The sequence below is a fragment of the Buceros rhinoceros genome, unplaced genomic scaffold, assembly GCF_000710305.1.
Source record: "Buceros rhinoceros silvestris isolate BGI_N320 unplaced genomic scaffold, ASM71030v1 scaffold17409, whole genome shotgun sequence".
Lineage (NCBI taxonomy): Eukaryota > Metazoa > Chordata > Aves > Bucerotiformes > Bucerotidae > Buceros > Buceros rhinoceros.
In genome coordinates this window covers 40783-60441 of record NW_010429922.1, presented here as the reverse complement: position 1 = coordinate 60441, position 19659 = coordinate 40783, and the positions used below count along the sequence as shown (strand labels likewise).

General features: G+C 35.3%; 1 protein-coding gene across 1 annotated transcript in view; it reads left to right on the top strand.

Moving 5' to 3' along the window:
- Positions 1-5332: 5332 nt before the first annotated feature.
- KCNH7 (potassium voltage-gated channel, subfamily H (eag-related), member 7) overlaps positions 5333-19659 on the top strand; it is a gene marked incomplete at its 5' end in the record, with an annotated part of 48283 nt that continues 33956 nt past the window's right edge. The window contains 3 exons of the mRNA XM_010142849.1: positions 5333-5758; positions 13510-13909; positions 14635-14834. Coding sequence (XP_010141151.1) covers positions 5333-5758; positions 13510-13909; positions 14635-14834 — 1026 coding nt within the window. The remainder of the gene's footprint in view (positions 5759-13509; positions 13910-14634; positions 14835-19659) is intronic.

The window sequence follows — 19659 nt, the reverse complement described above, 5'->3', positions numbered from 1 at the left end:
GGCATGGTTGGTGCTGGGAGGGATGGATGAGGTCCCGACAAGCTGCAATGGCTCCAGAGAAAGTGCGGCTCGGCGGCTCTTTGGAGCAGGGTGGCAGTTTTGGAGCGCAGCAGCTCTAGCGGTTCCTGGTGCAGCTGCCGGAGTCCAGAGGGCGTTGCTGCGATGTGGTCCGGGGTGGCCGGGAGTGCAGAAAGACTGCCTTTTTGCGGGCGCAGCGTGGCTTTTTAAAGCAGAGACGGAGCGAAAATCGAACAGACCCGCGAAAACTTTTAACCAATGAAAAAATGGAGATGCAGCTGACGTCACATGGCAGGGAATATAATAGGATAGTTAGAGCAAATTCTCCTAAAAAGGAGATCTTTGCCAACCCATCACATAGGAGTCATCATCCATTCGCTTGTTAGGGCTGTGCATCTAGTACTGGACTGAGCCCAGCAAGAAAAAAAAATAATATTTTTTCATGTCATATAGTATTTCCCAGAAATAAATCATTTTAACATTGTATTTCAATGGTATCATCTTCCATAGTTCTACACAAGACATTTCACGAGCGAGATAAATGTTTTTTTTAAATACTCTAAGTAATTTTTGAATATATTTATGATTTGAGCTTTATTAAATGTTTATGAAATCCTCTTAACATGAAAAGTGCTATGCAAGGGCTAACCTTGATAGTGTAAGCTTTACTTTAATCCATCTGTGGCAAAAGCACAGTGACAAAACAGTATTTAGTACTGAATATAACTACATCATTCAAATGCACAGTTCATATGAGACACGCTCTGTCATGAGACATAGGGAAGTATATTTCTGAAAAGCTAATTTATTAAGCTTTTCACCCATCAAACTTCCAAATCTACTTTTTGCATAGATATACGTGGTATCCATCCGCCTTGCACCTGTTGGGTTTCTCCTCCCCCGCCAGCAATTTGTTCAAATTTTCTGGATGAGCATTAGTTCTGTCCATAATGAAAGATCTTACCTAGGTTGTGAATGCGCTACATATTGTTTGTGTGAGTGTACATTAACCATGTATATGCTGTCTGGTTGAAAATATACAGCACAAAAATATTGTGAATTCTTAGCAAAAGCGAAAAAGGTCCAGTTCTTTCAAAAAAACTTGCTTATTGCATCTGGCCCATGCAATCATAATATGCTCACAGAATGAGTTCAGTGCTTCTTGAAAGCACCAGGCCTGCTTTCTGGTTGTTCTTGATGTTCATGTACTCTACCTAGCTCTACAGTTTCTTGAGGAGCCATGGTCCGGCATGCAATAGCCCTACCTCACACTTGCCCTCTTGCAGTGCTATAATAGCTAGGAAAACACACTATAAATCCATGCAGAGGTTTTTACAGAAATATTTCTTTAACAATTCAGATGGCTTATCATTTATTATTTCTCCTATGATTTAATAATACACTATTATGCTTCTTTACTTTGTTTCTAATTCTTTAGTTTTTATTGTATGCATTTGCATTCTTCAATAAATTTAGCTTGAAAATGCCTTAGAACAAAACTTATGAATATACATAGCAACATGGGTCTTTCAGAGTCTCTTGAAACTGCACAATTTGCATAATAGATAACAAAAATAAAGTGTTTTCATGCAGGAAATAAAAATAAACCCTAAAGTGTCTCCATTAAGTTATAAATTGAAAATTAAAAGGAGAAGAGAACAAATATTTGTGAGAATTAATTTTAAAAATAAAAAGAAACAACTAAATTTGGAGGAGTTACGATAACTCATTGCTGTTGCATAAGTTTCTATGAATGCTTTCCACTCATTAGTCTTTGCAAGACACTTTCAGTTTAGCGGGTAAATACTCTACTCGACAGAAGGTAGAGAGGTAAAATGTCAGCTTGTATAAGGTCACTGAGAAACTCAGTAGCAGAGACCAGAGTGTAATTCCCAGATCATTCAACATCTTGCCTAGCATTTTGCCTACATATTCTATTTTATGAAAGAAATTGTACAGGGAAGAATGTTTGTGTTTCTCCAAGAAGTGTCAAATGCTGTTGCTGCATGTGGTGCTGCAGAGCCTGTAACAAGTCCCCTACACACCAGCTATCCAGTGAAGCATATGGTCAATGTGGTGGAAATCACATCAGCCCAGTTGGCTCCTTGACGCTTCACCAAGAAACGCTATTCAAAACAATGTCTTCTGAACACAACACAGGAAAGAAATGTTACCCAGTACCAGGCAGGTTTTCTTGAGAGGAAAGAAGTTAGAACTGTCAAAAAAACAAAAAAAAAAGGTAACACCAGAAACTGTGTAACCCAATTTAAAGTGATAAAGGCTTACTGAATCTTTTTTTTTTATTTATGTCCTAATAGTACATCTGGTATATATACTTCCTTTCTCTTATTGCTTAACAAAGCATCGGCCATTAACAAATTCTTCTGAAATATCTTTTCTTTCAATCTCAGTGAACTATTGTTACATTTGAGAAACTTCAAGGTACCAAACACTTTAGAAAGATAAATCTATCCAAAACTGTGTGTATTTATGACAGCCACATTGACCTCACTCCATATTTTTCTGGGTATCTGCTTGCAGCCCTTCTATAGGAAGTACCACCTTGAACTTGTGATCTTAGAAAGTGAATACACGAACCTAAAAAGAGTAAAACATGTTGACCATTCCTATCTGTGAAAGACTGGAAGCAAGATTCTTGGAGACAAAAAATGTGTTTGAATGAAGAACCTTCTAACTTGCAGCAACACTGGTTTAACAGTAAATGAGATAAACCGGGAAAGTTGAATTTTAGATTGGGTTCTTTACTTAAAGGCAAAATATAATACAGTTTATTTAACTTAGAAATTTAACTTTATTTAACTTAGAAATTGTAAATAGAATAAATCTTATCATCCAATACTGCTTGTAAACCATACCAGTTATAAATATGTTCCTGCTTTCACCAGCAAAACCAGTGTGAGATGGTATTTCATCAAGATTGAATACCCCTAATATTTTTTTAGAGAAAGCCTGTTGCAGCTAGTATGACTTTTGCTACTTATCATTGTAGTCTTCTCTTCAGTAAGATGCAAAGAAGCTTGTCTTTCTTCTCATGTCATGTCCCTCGGATCAGAGACTTTTTAACACTGCAATACTTCAGTCTTGTCCTAGTGCTGCTCCTTACTCTTAAAAACATTTCATTCCCTAAGTCACCTGTTTTACAGAAGAGATAAGCTAATAAAATGTCTTTTCACTAATAATGAATTTGTCAACACCTATTTTAAGCAAGTGGAAATAGTAAGGGTCCTTTGAGTGGATTACTAAGTACACTGAAGACTTCCATTTAGCCAAGATGGCTAAGATGGGCCAACAGTAGTACCTCAGCCTTGCAAGGATGTCACACAACAGCAAAAGCATAAATTCTCCTCATATTCGATCAGTCTCTATTGAAACTACCAACACAAACCCCAATACTGTCGTTTCTCTTTTTTATGTATGTACAGCTGTGACTTTTTTTTTATTTGAGAAACAATATCCCATCTTCTTTCTCTTGACCCAGCAATCAAAATTAATTACATAATAAATACTGGTTTTCAATTCCCGTTGCATGGGAGGAAGCAACACAGAAATGTAAAATTCTGTATCACATTCTGAATATGAAACTCACAAGCATCAGTCAGCCTCTCCTGTTGTGTGTGTCTAAGAAACTAGCATGTTTACCGCTGTTCCCTCGTTTTGCTCAATTGGCATTTTTTTTTGTTTTTTACTCTTCAGTTTCACCTAACTCAGTCTAAACCAACCTAGGAATAAATGTAACTAAAATGAGAATAGGATCCAGATTTCAGGGGAATAATTCCAATTTACATTATGTGTTGCTCTGAAATGAAGCACACTGGCTGGAATTTTCAAGCAACTGCAAGAAACGTGAAGTAAGCTTTATTGTTCTTGTCTAACCCATTTCCTTCATTGTCTGAAAATCCAGCAGGAGAACACTAATATACATTTTATAAATAGCAGTTCCCTTGCCACATACATTCACACTGCTCTCAAATACTAAGAAATCATTCCTGTCAAGTCACCAGGTGAGAATCGGAAAGTATTAAGACTGCTTATGAAACTAGGAAATGCCTATGCTTCACCTTGCTGCCAGCTAGCGTGCTCAATGCATGAAAAAGTAGTTAGCACCATTAGTTAACTGCGAGTCCTAGTTACAATATAAAAAATAGATGAACAGCTTCTATCATCACCCCAGCATGGTGCTTAATGGCTGATTGAAGGTACCACATAATCTTTTGGATGGCTCAATCACTTCTTTCTTCACAGTTCAAAGGAGAAGAACGATTTCTAACCCTGGTGTTCTAACAACACTATCAGAGTGGAACTTCACTGAAGATTCACTTAGATTACAAAGGATAGGTTCTAGGGTTTACACAGCACTTGCTGTTGGATAGTTAAACAGAAAAGAGTGTTCTGACCCTTACAATCTTATGAGATTATGTTTGAGGAGCATGAAATTCCTCAATCTTGAACAAGGTGAAATCTCAAATCCCAAATTACTTACTGCTAATGAAAAAGCAAATGAAAGCAGACAGTGATGCTGACAAAGTATTTCTCCTTCCAGATATCATTTCATTTCAGTATAATAATTCATTTTAATTACTTTTGAAAGATCTAATTTTCTAAATAGCATCATTTTTAATTAGCAGAGGAATAAGGAATAAGTAGAAGTAACTAGTGGAAAATAGGTATACGATTTCCCGAATATGTCACTTCCCAAATAGGTATTAACTGAAGGTTGTTACCATCTGATGTTTGTGCATTGGTCTGTGTAAAATGAAGTAGTGGTCTGAGTCCCATGGGATTTGGAGAATACTTGAAGCACAGAAGGCAATAATTAACATAATTGCCGACAGTCTCTTTAACTATGATGAGCACTGAATAGGGATGAAAATGTAATTTACCTTCTTATCCTTAAAGTCTTTGTTTCTTCATGTCAGAGCTCAGTCAGACGGAGGAGCAACCAAAGGTTATTTATTTTATCAGATGCCCAGACTATTCTTGTTCTTTGCAACATAGCTAAGATTTCAGCTTCTAGAGCCAGAAAATCAAGCAGTGTTTACAAACGTAATCCCTTCCAAATAGAATTGAAACCCAACTTAGATAACAACAATAGACAAGAAATCCATACTTTTAAAGGAGTGATAACAAGCTTTAGGCATTGACAAAAGCAGAAGCAGAGCAAAAGGCAATACTTCTGAGGTACCCTTCACTGTCACACCTTTAGCTGTACTAGAATTATAGACTCTTTTGTAGTGGATTTAAGGCAATGGTAATAGTTTTGCAGATTATTGACATGGTATATTTCTTATTCTAGGTTCTATCCTTAGGGGCTGATGTTCTACCAGAATATAAACTCCAGACACCACGCATCAACAAGTTTACTATATTGCACTATAGTCCTTTCAAAGCTGTCTGGGACTGGCTCATTTTGTTGCTGGTAATATACACTGCCATATTCACCCCTTACTCTGCTGCCTTCCTTCTGAATGATAGTGAGGAACGGAAGAGGAGAGAGTGTGGATATTCTTGCAGCCCACTGAATGTTGTAGACTTAATTGTGGATATTATGTTTATCATTGACATTCTAATAAACTTCAGAACAACATATGTAAACCAGAATGAAGAAGTGGTAAGTGACCCAGCAAAAATAGCAATTCACTACTTCAAAGGCTGGTTCCTAATTGACATGGTTGCTGCAATACCTTTTGACCTGCTGATTTTTGGCTCTGGCTCTGAAGAGGTAAGCTTAATCAAATAAGAAATCTTAAATCTTAAGTTTTGACTTTACTACAATAATCTGTATATCCTAATATATATTTTGCTTGTCAGGTAATAGGCTCTTTAGTAGTTCTGCCCCATCTTTTAAAGTTAAATTAAAGTAAAATTTTCCTTAGTAGAATAATGTACAATATTAGCTTTTGTTGACAGGAGAACAAGTTGAATGATTCAGCTAGTACTTTTCAGTGATACCATATTTGATACTGTATTTACAAATAATGAAGGATTTGTTCAAATGCTTTTAAGAACTGCTCCTTTGATTTGCTGCTTGCTTTGTAAAGATATGATGCATGTAAGTTTTGTGTTGGCATTAAAACATTAAAGTAAATTTTCTTTGTTGAAAATCTTTAGATCAGATGTTTAGTCAGTGTAAAACAGATTTATTTGTAGTGTAGACTGCCCCAGTTAAAAAAAATATTTTACTGTTGCCTATTTTATCAGTAATATGCACTAAGAGAAAGATAAAAAGATTATATGGGGTTAACCTTTGTGACATAACTAACGTCTTTACCCTATCTGTACAATAGGTTAAAAAAGTGTTTCAATCTATGCATTCAAAAATTGCCCATAGGTGTATAAAACATACACTATGTTCTGGATGCCTGACCCAGTTCTGCCTCCTTCCAAAGAATTTTATTTAATTTAAGAAAGGCTAAAGTTATAACTTTTTTTTGATGAAAAGTGAACTGACAAGTAGAGAATTGGGGGCTTTTGCAATGCACAGAATACAGCAGTTTAAAAAAAAAAACAAACCAGCAAGCTAAGCAAAATAAGATCCATTCATTTTTTAAAGGACAGAAATACATTTCTTTAAAAAATCTCTTTCTGCACATATTGACATAAAAGAAACAGACAGTTTTGCTGACCATATGTGTATCTCATTAATTGAGAAGAGAAAGGTGAAAACCGCAAATTAATCAGCAACATCTAGCATGAAAATTTACTGATCTGACTGTTTGCCTCCATGTCACAATACAGAGAATGCAAAAATGTTTTAATTTTAAAATTAATTCCTTTTTATTAAAGTAATTGCTGTGACAGCAACTATTTTTATGTCTACCCCAAAAGCCTGATCTGAATTCTGAGCATACCAAGCTATCCTCACAAATTACATGTGAACTTAATTAAGTATGCCTATAAGGATCAGTAAAAAACAACTGGCGCATACTTAGATCCACCTTGAGAGTCTTGTGAACATATTCCATCTTAAACATTTCAGAAGTACGAAGGATATCGGTCATGCTTTTCTTCAAATAATTTTCTTAAATTTTATATAATGAGAATGTTTTCCTGTCTCCCGTGATTCTGAAAAATCATTATAATAATATGATCTAATTCAGCAGTCATAGAAATCAATCATAACACTCCTAATCAATAGTGATATTCCTACTAATTTGAGCAGGAGCTCAAGGTAAATAAGGAATTTAGAGAAACATGTAGGTAATAGCATGCAGTAGAAATAAATTTCAAGGAAACACAATAAGAAGAGAGAAAGTAACGTTAAGAACAGAGGGAACATGTTAGAGAAAAAAAGAAACTTTTTTTATTCAGAAGATGACTAAAAAGCTCAGAGATTCATGAGAATCTTTGATCATCTTTTGCATTCATTATCTGTGGTAGATCTCAGTTTTTCTGCAGATTATTTTCCGTGGTTTGGCTAGCACAGATACATGAAAGACAAAGATTCTGACAATGGTATTACTTCTAACTTGGACCACACGATTCCCCTTCAGGTATGGTCTGCATCCCTTTCTGATCACTGAGCTCTCATCACTGTCAAAAAAAATGTTCAGTGATTGGAAGTGTGGAACACCAAGACTTACAATAGGGACCAATTCCAAAGTTCATTGAAGGAGTGCTCTTTGGATTTGACCCTGAACATCATTCTTCCACACCTACCCTGTTGCAGACATCCTTACGAATAAAGTGGCAGGTATTAAAGTGATGTAAAGGGGTAAATTTAACACAAGATAATGTTACAGAGTAGTAGCAAACGAGTGCATTCTGGCAGGAAGGCAGAGAAATACAAAAACCGTGGATCATGGACCATGTATAAGTATAAGCATATATAAGTATATTCATTTTTTTATTCAAAACCTAGTGATTTTAAAGTTTCACTATCTGGAAAAACAAGGACATTCATCTAAGCAGAAATGAAACTATACAGTTTATGACCATTCATCATGAATTCTCTCTCTCATTCATGATATTGAATGTCAATCACGTTTTCTATGTTGTTACTGCAATTTTGCTTCCTACATTGCTAAATATAGTATTTCTCCAATGACTCCTATCTGATAGCTTATTAAGAGGCAGCAAATGTAAAACTATTAGAATGTAACCTTTTTTGTTTAATAGATTTTTTTCGGTCATAAACGTTATCTTTTTAATGAAATAGCCCTTTTTTGTTATCTAGATATTCTTTAAATAAGATCACCAACAAACAATCGTATTGAACAGTCTTTTTATTAAACATAAGTTCCAAAGAGAGTTCCATGAGTGCTCACACATCTTTAAAACACCTTGATATCAAACTGAGTCTAGAAAGAGCAGGAGATGATGATACAAATACCACATACAGCACTATCTGAATGCTTTTATTTGAGCCATTTGAGCCATACTTTGTCAACCACTGGAAAGCAACAGAGTAATACAGTTAACTTTCCATAACATAGGGAACTGATATAATTTTAAATTATCTTTTTTCTGTTTAAGCAGACTCAACACAAAACAATATGGCTGGTAGTAAAGCATTCTCTTTTTTTTTCTTTTTTCTTTTTTTTTCTTTTTTTCTTTTTTTTTTTTTTTAGTGTACTGTTGATGTTAAGTGGCATCCCTGGTACTTGCAAAGATAAAAATAATGGGTAGATGGACTTGTTACTTTCTATTCTTTTGGTAGTTTATTTTGAATCATTCTGCTCAACTGCAGATCTGGGTTGCATGTTAAACAAATAAGAGTTTCACTGGCACAGCTCCTCAAAGCACACACATAGATGATATTCATGTACAAGTGGAGCACTGCCTAAGATTACTAGATATTTTTAGATATAGCCATTTAAAATAAAGTGGGTTTTAACGTGTTGCTCATCTTTTCACTTCAAAGACAGGTACATTGTAGGCAAAAATCAGATGGATATATAGATAACCAGAGTTTCTTCCCTTTCATCTAGAACCAACTGCAATAAAACATATGAACAAGCAATGGCAATAGCTTCAGCAAGAAAATTTTCATATTTATAGTTTTATTACATTGAGACCAGAGAGAACACTCAGCTGAAATATACAGAAAAGCATGAAGGCTCTTGATATTGCTGTTTGTACAAATAATAGTGATCAGAGCTATTTTACAGAACATAATTAAAAAGCCTATCGACAGGAAAAATTTTGCCTTAGAAAATAAAAAAAGAAAGATCAAAGTATTCATTCATTCTTCTCTTAGTTTTGTTGTCTTCACTTCACTCCATTGCACAGTATACCTCTAAAGCAAACTGGAAAGAAGAATCCCACATTGCTAAAATTGGAGATTGAATCTCACAGTCAGCTCAGTTTAGCAATTTACTTGGAAAACGTATTCCACTTAATTTCAAGTCTTTCACACTGAAGACTGCACAGCTGATCATACAGGCAGCCTGCCTTTGCGTTAGCAGCTCTATGGACTGAGTACAGTCCAGGATGATGCAGCATTAGGATGGAGTTGCTGGAAATTATTTGGGTGGCTGGCTAATATCAGAGAAGTATTGAGTATCAACGTTTCTTCCCTTGATTGTTTTTCAAGATGAAGCAAAGAGGAACCCCTGCACTGCTTGAGTAGGCAGTTATTTGCAGACTATTTCGGCAGTCCTTTAACAACAGCAGTTGAAGTTCCAGTTCACTGCTATAAATAAGAAGTTTTCATTAGTTTAAATATTTTTGTTTAACTGCTGTTTGTACTAACATTTTCAGTATCATGATGCATACAGCATAAAGATCTTCAACAATGACACAGTGCTCAGAAGAAGCTATTAAGGTAATGGAGCATAGACTGAAAGGCCAAATCCTGGCATATATTAGAGATTTTTCCAAGAGAGAGAAAAGAGTTAATTATGCTTGATGCTATAGTACTTATATTTAATAGACTTATTTCCAGGCTGCAAAAAAGGTAGAAAACTGACGGTGGTTTTAACAAAATATTTAGGTGACAGGAAACTGAGGACTTTACAGTACCAGAAAACTGCGAAGTTCCCCAGCAGATGAAATACGGTGTGAGTGCACATTAATGCACATTGGAAAACACAGCTTGAGCTACTTCATTGGGTTATTTGGTTAAAAAAAAAGAGACAAGAGATGAAATTATATATTCATACATTAATGATAATGGATGTTATGAAGAAAGAAAAAACCCCACAAAAATCTAGAGGAAACCTAAGAATTTGGCCATCAGTGAGAAAGTCATGAGTCATAAGTAGCTTTTTGCACAGGCAGAATACTATTTATGCAGATAATAAATTAGGTGATACCAGCTCCCTCTCCCAGTCTGATACGATAATAACACCTGAATTATAGCCTCTGCAATCAGATAAACTGACGCACTCCTATTTCAAATCATGCTGTAATCATTTGCTGTTCATCAAAATAGCCCCCTGCTGTGGTCATTTCAGCATCAGGGCTTGAGAAATTCAGGGTATAAACTAATCTCATGTTAAAAAAGAAGACTTAAAAAGAGTTAAGGATACTCCCTTGCAACATAAAAGGATTTTGTAAAATACATTCAGTGACCTATACATAGAAAACATAGTATCCATAAACTCCCGTTTTTAGAAGGTCTTTTTTTTTTTACCCCTGGAGAGAAAATATTTAACAAACTTGAGCTTCTTTTTAGCAGAATGGAATAGTAATTTCAAAACAACTAAAGATGTCTTCATGCAGCTACTTAACTCATGGAGAAAACTATGTAGGAATGAAGGAACCATTGCAGGCATGATGTATTATTTATTTTTGGTGCTAGTACTATAGTCAAACCAGAAAAAACTCGATATACTTTTAATCCATGCCTCCCTCCTGTACTATAGCTATAAAAAAATCAAAAAGCATTTTGAAAGGCCAAATTGCACAATAACCAAGCAAGGCATAAATATCAAAATTATGTTGACTATGCTGGTTAACAAAATGTTAGATTGCCAGATTGGAATATATGCAATGGAATATATGGAATATATGGAATATATAGTGCAGCAGAGAAATCTAAGCTGATCTTTTTTTACTTTTCCCTTTAATTTTGTTTATTTGTAAAGAAAAAGTAAATTGGAGAAAACAGAATGTCTGTTTTGGCAGAATCTATTTAAAATAGATATTACCTCAAGACTTTTATCTTTTTAATAAATCTTACATATTAAAAAAACCCTTCTTCAATGTCTTGTAGGTATTTCAGATTTGGAAAGTACTTAAATATGTGCAATGGCCCTAATGAATTCCTGTCTAGGCAAACAGTTAAGTGTCTTTCATAAATTGCATACTGTTTGCAAAGAATATGCTATAGGGTGGGGAAAGGATCCTGGATGGGGTGAGGTGGTTAACTGACAGGGTAGGATCTCCGCCTCCGTGGGTGTCATGCTGAGCAAAGTACTCCAGCACACCAAGGAAACTGCATTGCATGAGGCATGGTTCTGACACCAAGTACTCCTGTCCCTGTCCAAGAGACACGTGGGAGGTGGACTGTTACTGTGTGAAGGCTAACTCTACACTGAGAAGTGGACAGCATGTAAAGGCACTCCAAAACCTATGGATCATGCTTTCTACCTCTGCTGCTAGCTGTGCTTTAGTGCCAAAGCTTTTCCACTGTGTTAAAGAAACTTCAAACTCAGAATGAGTTTCTTGACGCTTTACAGCACATCTAGTCTCACTCATGCTGATTTCACCCTGAAGCGATGGAGTTTGCTTGCATTATACACCTCCAGCATACTCCAGAGCTCACACTGGTGCATTATCTAAGCAGAGGATTGACACTGAGGACGCATAATATTAGCAAATCATATACTAAGAATGGGATGGAACATTGTTGTCATATTTCGGATTCACAATCTATCTTCTGATCTATTTAGGAGATATTTGTAAGAATGCACTGCCTCTTGCATGGTGTAGAGATCTACCTGCACCTGTAATAGAATGGTTCCAACACCCCACTAGAACAAATATTAGCTTTTCTTAAGATAACTCTTTTCCATAAAGGACCATAAATATTTCAGCCTGACGTACCTTACAAAAAAAAATGTACCTAATGGCAATATTCACATGCTGAAGCTCTTCCAGACTGCTGAAGTCACAATCAATAAAACAGGTTTCTTTATGTGGCAATGAGACATTCACCCTGGAAATACTCTCTGTGATGTTACGTTGAACCAAGGAGAGTAACCCAGTGTCACCCTACAGTATCATCTTGCTCATTTACTCAGGACACATGAACAATATATTGAGATGTCCACTGACAAGTGCAGGCAAGAAAGCCTCTTTTTTCATTCCAAGGGCTTTGGGATTTTACTCAGAAACATGGTAAATGCAAGGATTTAATAAAACATAATAACTAGAATAACACTTGTTTCAACAAGCTTTCATATGACACATACTACCATCAGAGTGGTTTGTAAGGTTTGGAAAACTTTTCCAGTTAGGTGCCATGTAATATATACGCATGTTTAAAAAAGGAAGAAAAAAATTTGTTGAAAACTTATACAGTCTTAACATTTACTGAATATTCTAATATATGTTCAGACTTAATGGAGGGGAAAAGGTAGCTGAGTTCTTTTTGAAATCAAGTAGTTATTATTTGTTACAGTCATCATTCTCTTTTACAAGGAATTAACAACTATGAAAACAATTTACTGATTGAAAATTGTACATTTACATTAATAAACTTTAGATTCCCTTAAAAAAATCAGTCTCAAAGAGACTACAATAAATCATAGTCCAGGAATACACTAAAAAGCTTTGAATATATTCCTGGCTTATAACTGACCCATATATTTTTTAATGATGTAGTACTGTTATTAGTGGCTTCTACCAGTACACCTGCAAGGTTCAGGATGAAAAATGCAAAAAGATTAATCTGGAGTCTGGCAACAGTAAGTTTTCCATGATTTTCTATTCACAGTTGTTCATCTTCTTTTACGTGTGTAGAGTGTTCTGACCATTACAAACAAGAACAACATCTGCAGAATAAGATACTTACCCTTGGGGACATTTCTGCCCTGTTCCTTCTTTCTTCTAGATCATGTGTGCCAGAGCATTGAAGAAATCTATAAGTTAGGATCAAATATAAGTACAAACTTTATTCAAACATCATAAAAACTTTTTACCTACAAGGCTAGTCATATAATTACGAGTAGTTCTGATACTATACAGAATTTATCATGCCAAAACATCACAAATCTAATGGCTCATTTAAGTCCATCAGGGTGGATAGAAAAGTCCAGATGAAGAGTATTCAGAATGCAAGAGTATTCAGCAGATAATGTCAAATTCTATATATCTTAATTTAAATTATGCATTTCTTATTGTTTTCTTTACTGGTTTTATAACAAAACTGATAGTTTAAAGAAAAGGAAACTAAGATTACATTGAAATGGGTTAATCTACTGGTATTGTTGAATCCCAAAAATAATGGAATTTGCATTTCATGCTCTCTGTTCATTAAAGTATGTTTGCTAACAGAGAAAATCAATTTCCATCTTATTTTTACAGACAACAACTTTAATAGGTCTTCTGAAGACAGCTAGACTGCTGCGTTTGGTGAGGGTGGCACGGAAACTGGACAGATATTCAGAATACGGTGCTGCAGTTCTGATGCTCCTTATGTGCATATTTGCACTAATTGCACACTGGCTTGCTTGCATTTGGTATGCCATTGGAAATGTAGAAAGACCTTACTTGGCTCAGAAAATCGGCTGGTTGGATTCTTTAGGAGAGCAATTAGGAAAGCATTACAACAAGAGTGATGCAAGCTCTGGACCATCCATTAAGGACAAATATGTTACAGCACTTTATTTTACCTTCAGCAGTCTGACAAGTGTAGGATTTGGAAATGTGTCTCCAAACACCAACTCAGAGAAAATCTTTTCCATCTGTGTCATGTTGATTGGCTGTAAGTAGTTTTATCTTATTCATTTTTTAATTCTTATTTGTGAAAATGACTTAGTAGTCTAAGCAAATAAGTTTATAAGGATGGAGCTGGAAGGGCAAATCCCAGGGGAAGCAATGTCATATACAAAAATATGTTGTAACTCATGCAGTGTCAGGAAGTAGTGAACTTGCTTGGCTACTCAAAATCTGTTATCCAAACTGGCAGAAGTTTTGTGATGTGTATCTGTGTCTATAAGCAAATCCTGTTTAGGTTAGGAAGCTCAGTTTTAAGTGGATTTAGGAAAGTATAGCCCATCATTTTTGGATAATCACAATTATATTTTATTTGTTGATTTAAACTCTGAACCTGTAAATGTGTATGTACCTTTTTAACTCTGCCCTTTGTTTCTAACTTGCACTTAACCTTAGTTCCTAGTTCTTAGTTCTACCAAAGCCTGTAAAATTAGATGAACCTAACTTACAATAAATTCAGGTCTACAAATCTCCAAAGATAATAATTACCAACTTGATTACAATTTAATATTAATAATTTACTATTCAAGCCTCATCTGCTAACTGAGTTGGTACTGATACAATCAAATCAGCAAAATTTCAGGTATATAAATTCCACATCTCTGAAAATGTTATTAGTTTCATCTTGAGCTGTTTTACATACAAAGTATATTATAAAACCAGTTGCACAATGTGCAAAACCCAATGATACGACTTTGTTTCTATTTAATCCAGCATTAATGTACGCTAGCATTTTTGGAAACGTATCTGCAATAATCCAAAGACTCTACTCGGGAACTGCACGGTATCACATGCAGATGCTGCGAGTAAAGGAGTTCATACGCTTTCATCAAATCCCCAACCCTCTGCGGCAGCGACTTGAGGAATACTTCCAGCATGCGTGGACATACACCAATGGCATTGACATGAACATGGTATGTTGTTCTGTTTTTTAGGCACAAATGTTGAAGAATAGATTAATGCACAAGAATATAGAAAGAGATTGTAAATTTTCGTTATGAGATGTAAAAGTACAAGCTTAAGAAGGTGGATACAGAGCAATTATTGAAAAACAAGCCATTACAAGTTCAGGACCCAAACATTTATCTGCCTAGTTATTTACAAGCTATATCAGAAAACTGAACTTTCACATAGGAAAGAATGAGAACTGCAGCATAAGAAAAAAATACATAGGTTTCTTATTTCATACATAGATGTTCCAAAAACTTTTTGTTCTTTGGCCTGATTTTCCACTTCAAGTATCAAAGAGCACCTTTGTTGGTATCTATAGAGTTACTCTTCTATAAACCCTGCGGAGATTGATTATTTTTCAAAAGCCTATCGTGTAATCTAGAACAGGTATATTGGGTGGAAGAGAGGAGCAGGCAGGTGGATTAGCTGCTCTTTTCAGAATGAAATATTCTAATCATACGACAATCAGAACAGTAGTTCACTTGCATTCACAACCACATAATTCTGCACTGAAAGTCAACGCAGTACTACTAACCATTTAGCAATCCACAGAATCTCATTCCTAGGAAATGGCAAGGCACAACACTTTTCTGTTTTTGATAAAAAGCAAGTAAGCACTCCTTATATAAAAATATACTATGTGGCCAGCTAAAGGGAAATAAAAATCTCCTAATGAGCAAAAGTAAGCTAATATATTTCTGGCTTGTTTTCTGGAGGCAGCATATTTTTTTCTGAAAAGCTAACATAGGTTTGAAGACATAGAGCATTGTGCAACTTAAGAATCTGTTAATCTGTGTCTCTAGAGGGATGCTTTTCAGACATGTTCTGAATTATAGATTAGAGACTTTGGAGAGCTCTCCATAAAGTTGAAAAGAACAAGAAAATCTATACATTTTTGTAACAATTTAACTAGAAATTAACCTCCAAAATTTTGACAGAAATTCAAACAGCTTCCATGCATGCATTTGTCACTGACTGTTCGAGTGCTACACTTTCATGCAGTAAGCATATGGTCTTGATTAAGTGCTTTTACGAAACTGAATCACTGACAGCTTGAATTTATGGTTACCATTAAGTAAAGCAGATCTTAAAAGTAAGACAGCAAATTAAATATATTGGACTTCACCTCCCACTTCCACGAGTGCCCCCTCCAGAGGAATAACATGCCCAGTGCAGGATAAGGATACATATATAAACTTCCGTTGGGAATTACTGCAGTGGAAGGCAGCATCAATTGCTTCATTCTGCATGTCACTAAATGTCCCTAATTCCCTCTGATGGCAATGGGATTGTGGGGTACTCAGCACTTTGCAGAATCAGGCCCTTAAGCTGCAGGTGGGTGCAGCCTAAGCCTACAGTATCTCGTTGAATTATTTCTGAAGATATTACAAAAACATGTACACTTTAACTAATTCATTACCAGTAATGGATGTACCAAGAACACCTGTTTCACATGAAATAGTAACCAGGACTGGATGTCATCAGGTTAAACTTTGCATAATGCAGGCATTGGTGTACTGGAATTAGTCTTAGATTTGTCATTAATGTGAATGGATGAAATAGCCCATATTCTGCAATATGACTGTGAGGCAGTACGAAAGTTTTGTTTTTAATAAAATGCGAAAAAACCTCAAGTTTAGTATCTTGGTTTATTATATTTTATTTCTTTTTCTGTTCACAATTCTATCCCTCAAGTTTTATGGCAGTCAATTTTCTTAAAAATGCCTTTGAATATATTACACTTAGTGCAAGGATAATATAAGAATTGTGTGATTTATATTGTACTTATGAAAGATTTATCTCTTTCCTGTCTGCTTCATACCTAAATACATGGAATAACACCACCCACTGGTAAGAGCAGGAGGTATTTATATCAAATTTAATTCCAGTATAAAGTGTGGAGAATATCCATGTTTTTTGTCGGATTTAGAGCTTGTTCAATGCTTTCTAATTTTACTTGTTACTTTTTGCATGATGAAGGGGTAGATAGCAAAGGGAAATAATCCAAGTAGGATCAGATGTGGGGCAAAATGGTTACGAAAATTAGACATTAAGAAATGTCAATCTAACTATGTTTATTAATCACTGTTTTACCCCACAACTCAAATCATGCTTCTCTGCCCAAAAAAGGTCATGTGCATATTGGTTTGCATTAGATAGCTGCTCTGTAGGAATGTCACTCTGACAAAGTTGCCATGCCGATCATTCTGCATTTTCCTTTGCGTGAATGCTTAGATCAAACTATATGCATGTTAGCACAAGCACCAACAAAGTTTTATTGGCTGTAAGCCATGTCTGTATGAGATGAACTTGCATGTGGTATTAATTTTGCATGAAATATTTGCATTTACATACCAAAGGGTTAATACTGTCCTCAGACAAAAGTGTTTGACTCCTGTCAATATTTACTGGGAGTTTTTTGCAAATATCTGAAGGCAGAATTTGATCTTTTTCAGTTCATAACTGAAAAATGAATGAAATTCAAAAACTCAGTCCTCTTTCTCCTTTGAAATATGAAATGCATGAATAATTTACATTTTATATATATATATGCACAATGTATGCACACAACACTTTTATATATATATATAAAATATTAGACAGTATGTTTCAAAAGATGCTTTTAATTACTATCACTAATATGCTTAAGAATTCAAGAAAAGCAAAAAACCACAACCCCAACTTTTAACCTGAGAAATAATGCTGCACTAAGACTAAATAAACTTTATTTCCTAAACAAAATCCTACTCCTCTTTATATTGAAAACCAGAAGGTAATACTTTGTGCTCATTTAAAATGGCTGAACTTAGAACTACCTTTAAAGAGCTACAGGTGAAACATGCTGAAAACATTGTTTATTTGTTCTTTCCTCCTTCATTTCTGCATCTTTTTTGATTATGTTTCATTGCATAATGTATTTTGCTAAAAAGAGTTTCATATCATTATGCATGAACTGGATAAACAGGATTTGGGATTTATTTTAATCTGGATAAAAATCTTGAGTCTATAGAATAAGCATAATTTAAATCATATCCTTGTGGTATGCACTGGCAAAGTTAAATTACGAAAAAGTTAAATTACAAAAAAGTTATTTACAGTGTATATTGTTACATTGAATATGTCACTAGTCCCAAAGATTCAAAGATATTAATTTTATTTTTTAAACTATCCTGTTTTGTTTTTCCTAACCTCTCTTTGCCTTCGTTTTACCCCTTTATTCCAGAGTTATCAGTCCAGCACTGATAATAGCATGCCTGGGCTGCTTACCCTGAAAAGATGGCATATTTAGTGTTTGAGATCGTTTTTTAAGTTATGCATGTATTTTTTGCAACCCTCCCTCCTCCTTCTTTCCATGGATCTTTGGTGCACCTGAATAGCCTTTTTGGTTTATTTTACCTTTAAAAAGAGTTCAAAGTAAATAAATGGGACAAGATTTTTAAAATGTTTAGACGACTGTACACATCAATTAAAATTTTGGGTGGGACAGATGCCTTTTCTTCTGGGTTTTACCCAGCACCATGAAAGGAGAGAGCAAGTCAGAATTTTTATGTATAAATTTATGGACGTTTGTCCTGCATGCACCCAAGCAAATGGTCAATTTTACACTTGTCCTGTTCACAATGCTCATAGAAGTACAGCAGAACATACACCTATCTTGAAGATTCAGAACCAGCAGTGCTACTGTACCAAGGGCAGATTCACCATTTTGGTAAAGAAATTTCCAAGTGGTCACTGGATGACACCACTACATTTGTTGTTCTTGCTTTTCCTCCCACTGCGTATCCCACTGATAACAAAAACAGTTCTACCAATAGAAATATTGCTAGCAGTATCTTTGAACCAGAGGAAGTAAATAAAAAATTTCAAAAATAGGAAGATAACCCATCAGAAGGGTAATCCAAACTAGAAGAGTTTGGAACAAACCTAGTAGTAATTGGTCAGACAAAGGGAATATGTAAACATGGTGGAAAGTGATACTGCTATTTGTATGTCATAATTGAAATCATAAGACATACAAACCTATCAGACAGTATCTCAGATATTAGCTGTAAAGCTGTTCTCTCATTTTCTATACAAGACCATTTAAAAACCATGAATGTCTACATTTAATCAAGTTACAGTAAAGAAGACCTCATAGAAAAGAAAAAGACTTTCCTGAATGTCAATCTGTTTGTACTATCAGTTTCTCACTGCATTGTATTTTGTCGTCTAACGTCTGAAAAACTAAAGCAATTAAAAATTTTCCAAGTACCATTATACTTCTTGAAAGACATGGGTCTGGTCAGCTTCCATCTTCTACAGACATTTATCTTTTCTGCTGATGAGGGAGTCAACAGTCAAAGAAACTGGAATTGTTTTCTGTCCACCTCAACCAGCATGTATCATACCTCAGAGATCACCTTTCATATGTGCTCAGAAACTGTAATAAGAATACAGATGAGGAATGATCTACGGCAGCTCCAGCAATTTCAACATAAAAATATCACACAAATCTGTGTCATGGCAATGACTGAAAGCAAAAGATCCCAATTATTTACAAGATTGTAAGACTACAAACCTCACTGAAAGGTGAATTAGCCCATCATCACACTGCTTCTCTTCTCTCTCAGCTGTCGTAAGGACCTCCTTCATATACTGGGGGTGGGGGCTGAGGCGGAAATCTGACTGCAACATTATCCTGTATGAAGAAGAGGAACCATCAGAAATATTTCTCATTTTATGCAGAGCCCATGAGCTGCTGGAGCAGAATTATCACCACCTGTGACCTTGTTCATTCTTTTCTCAATG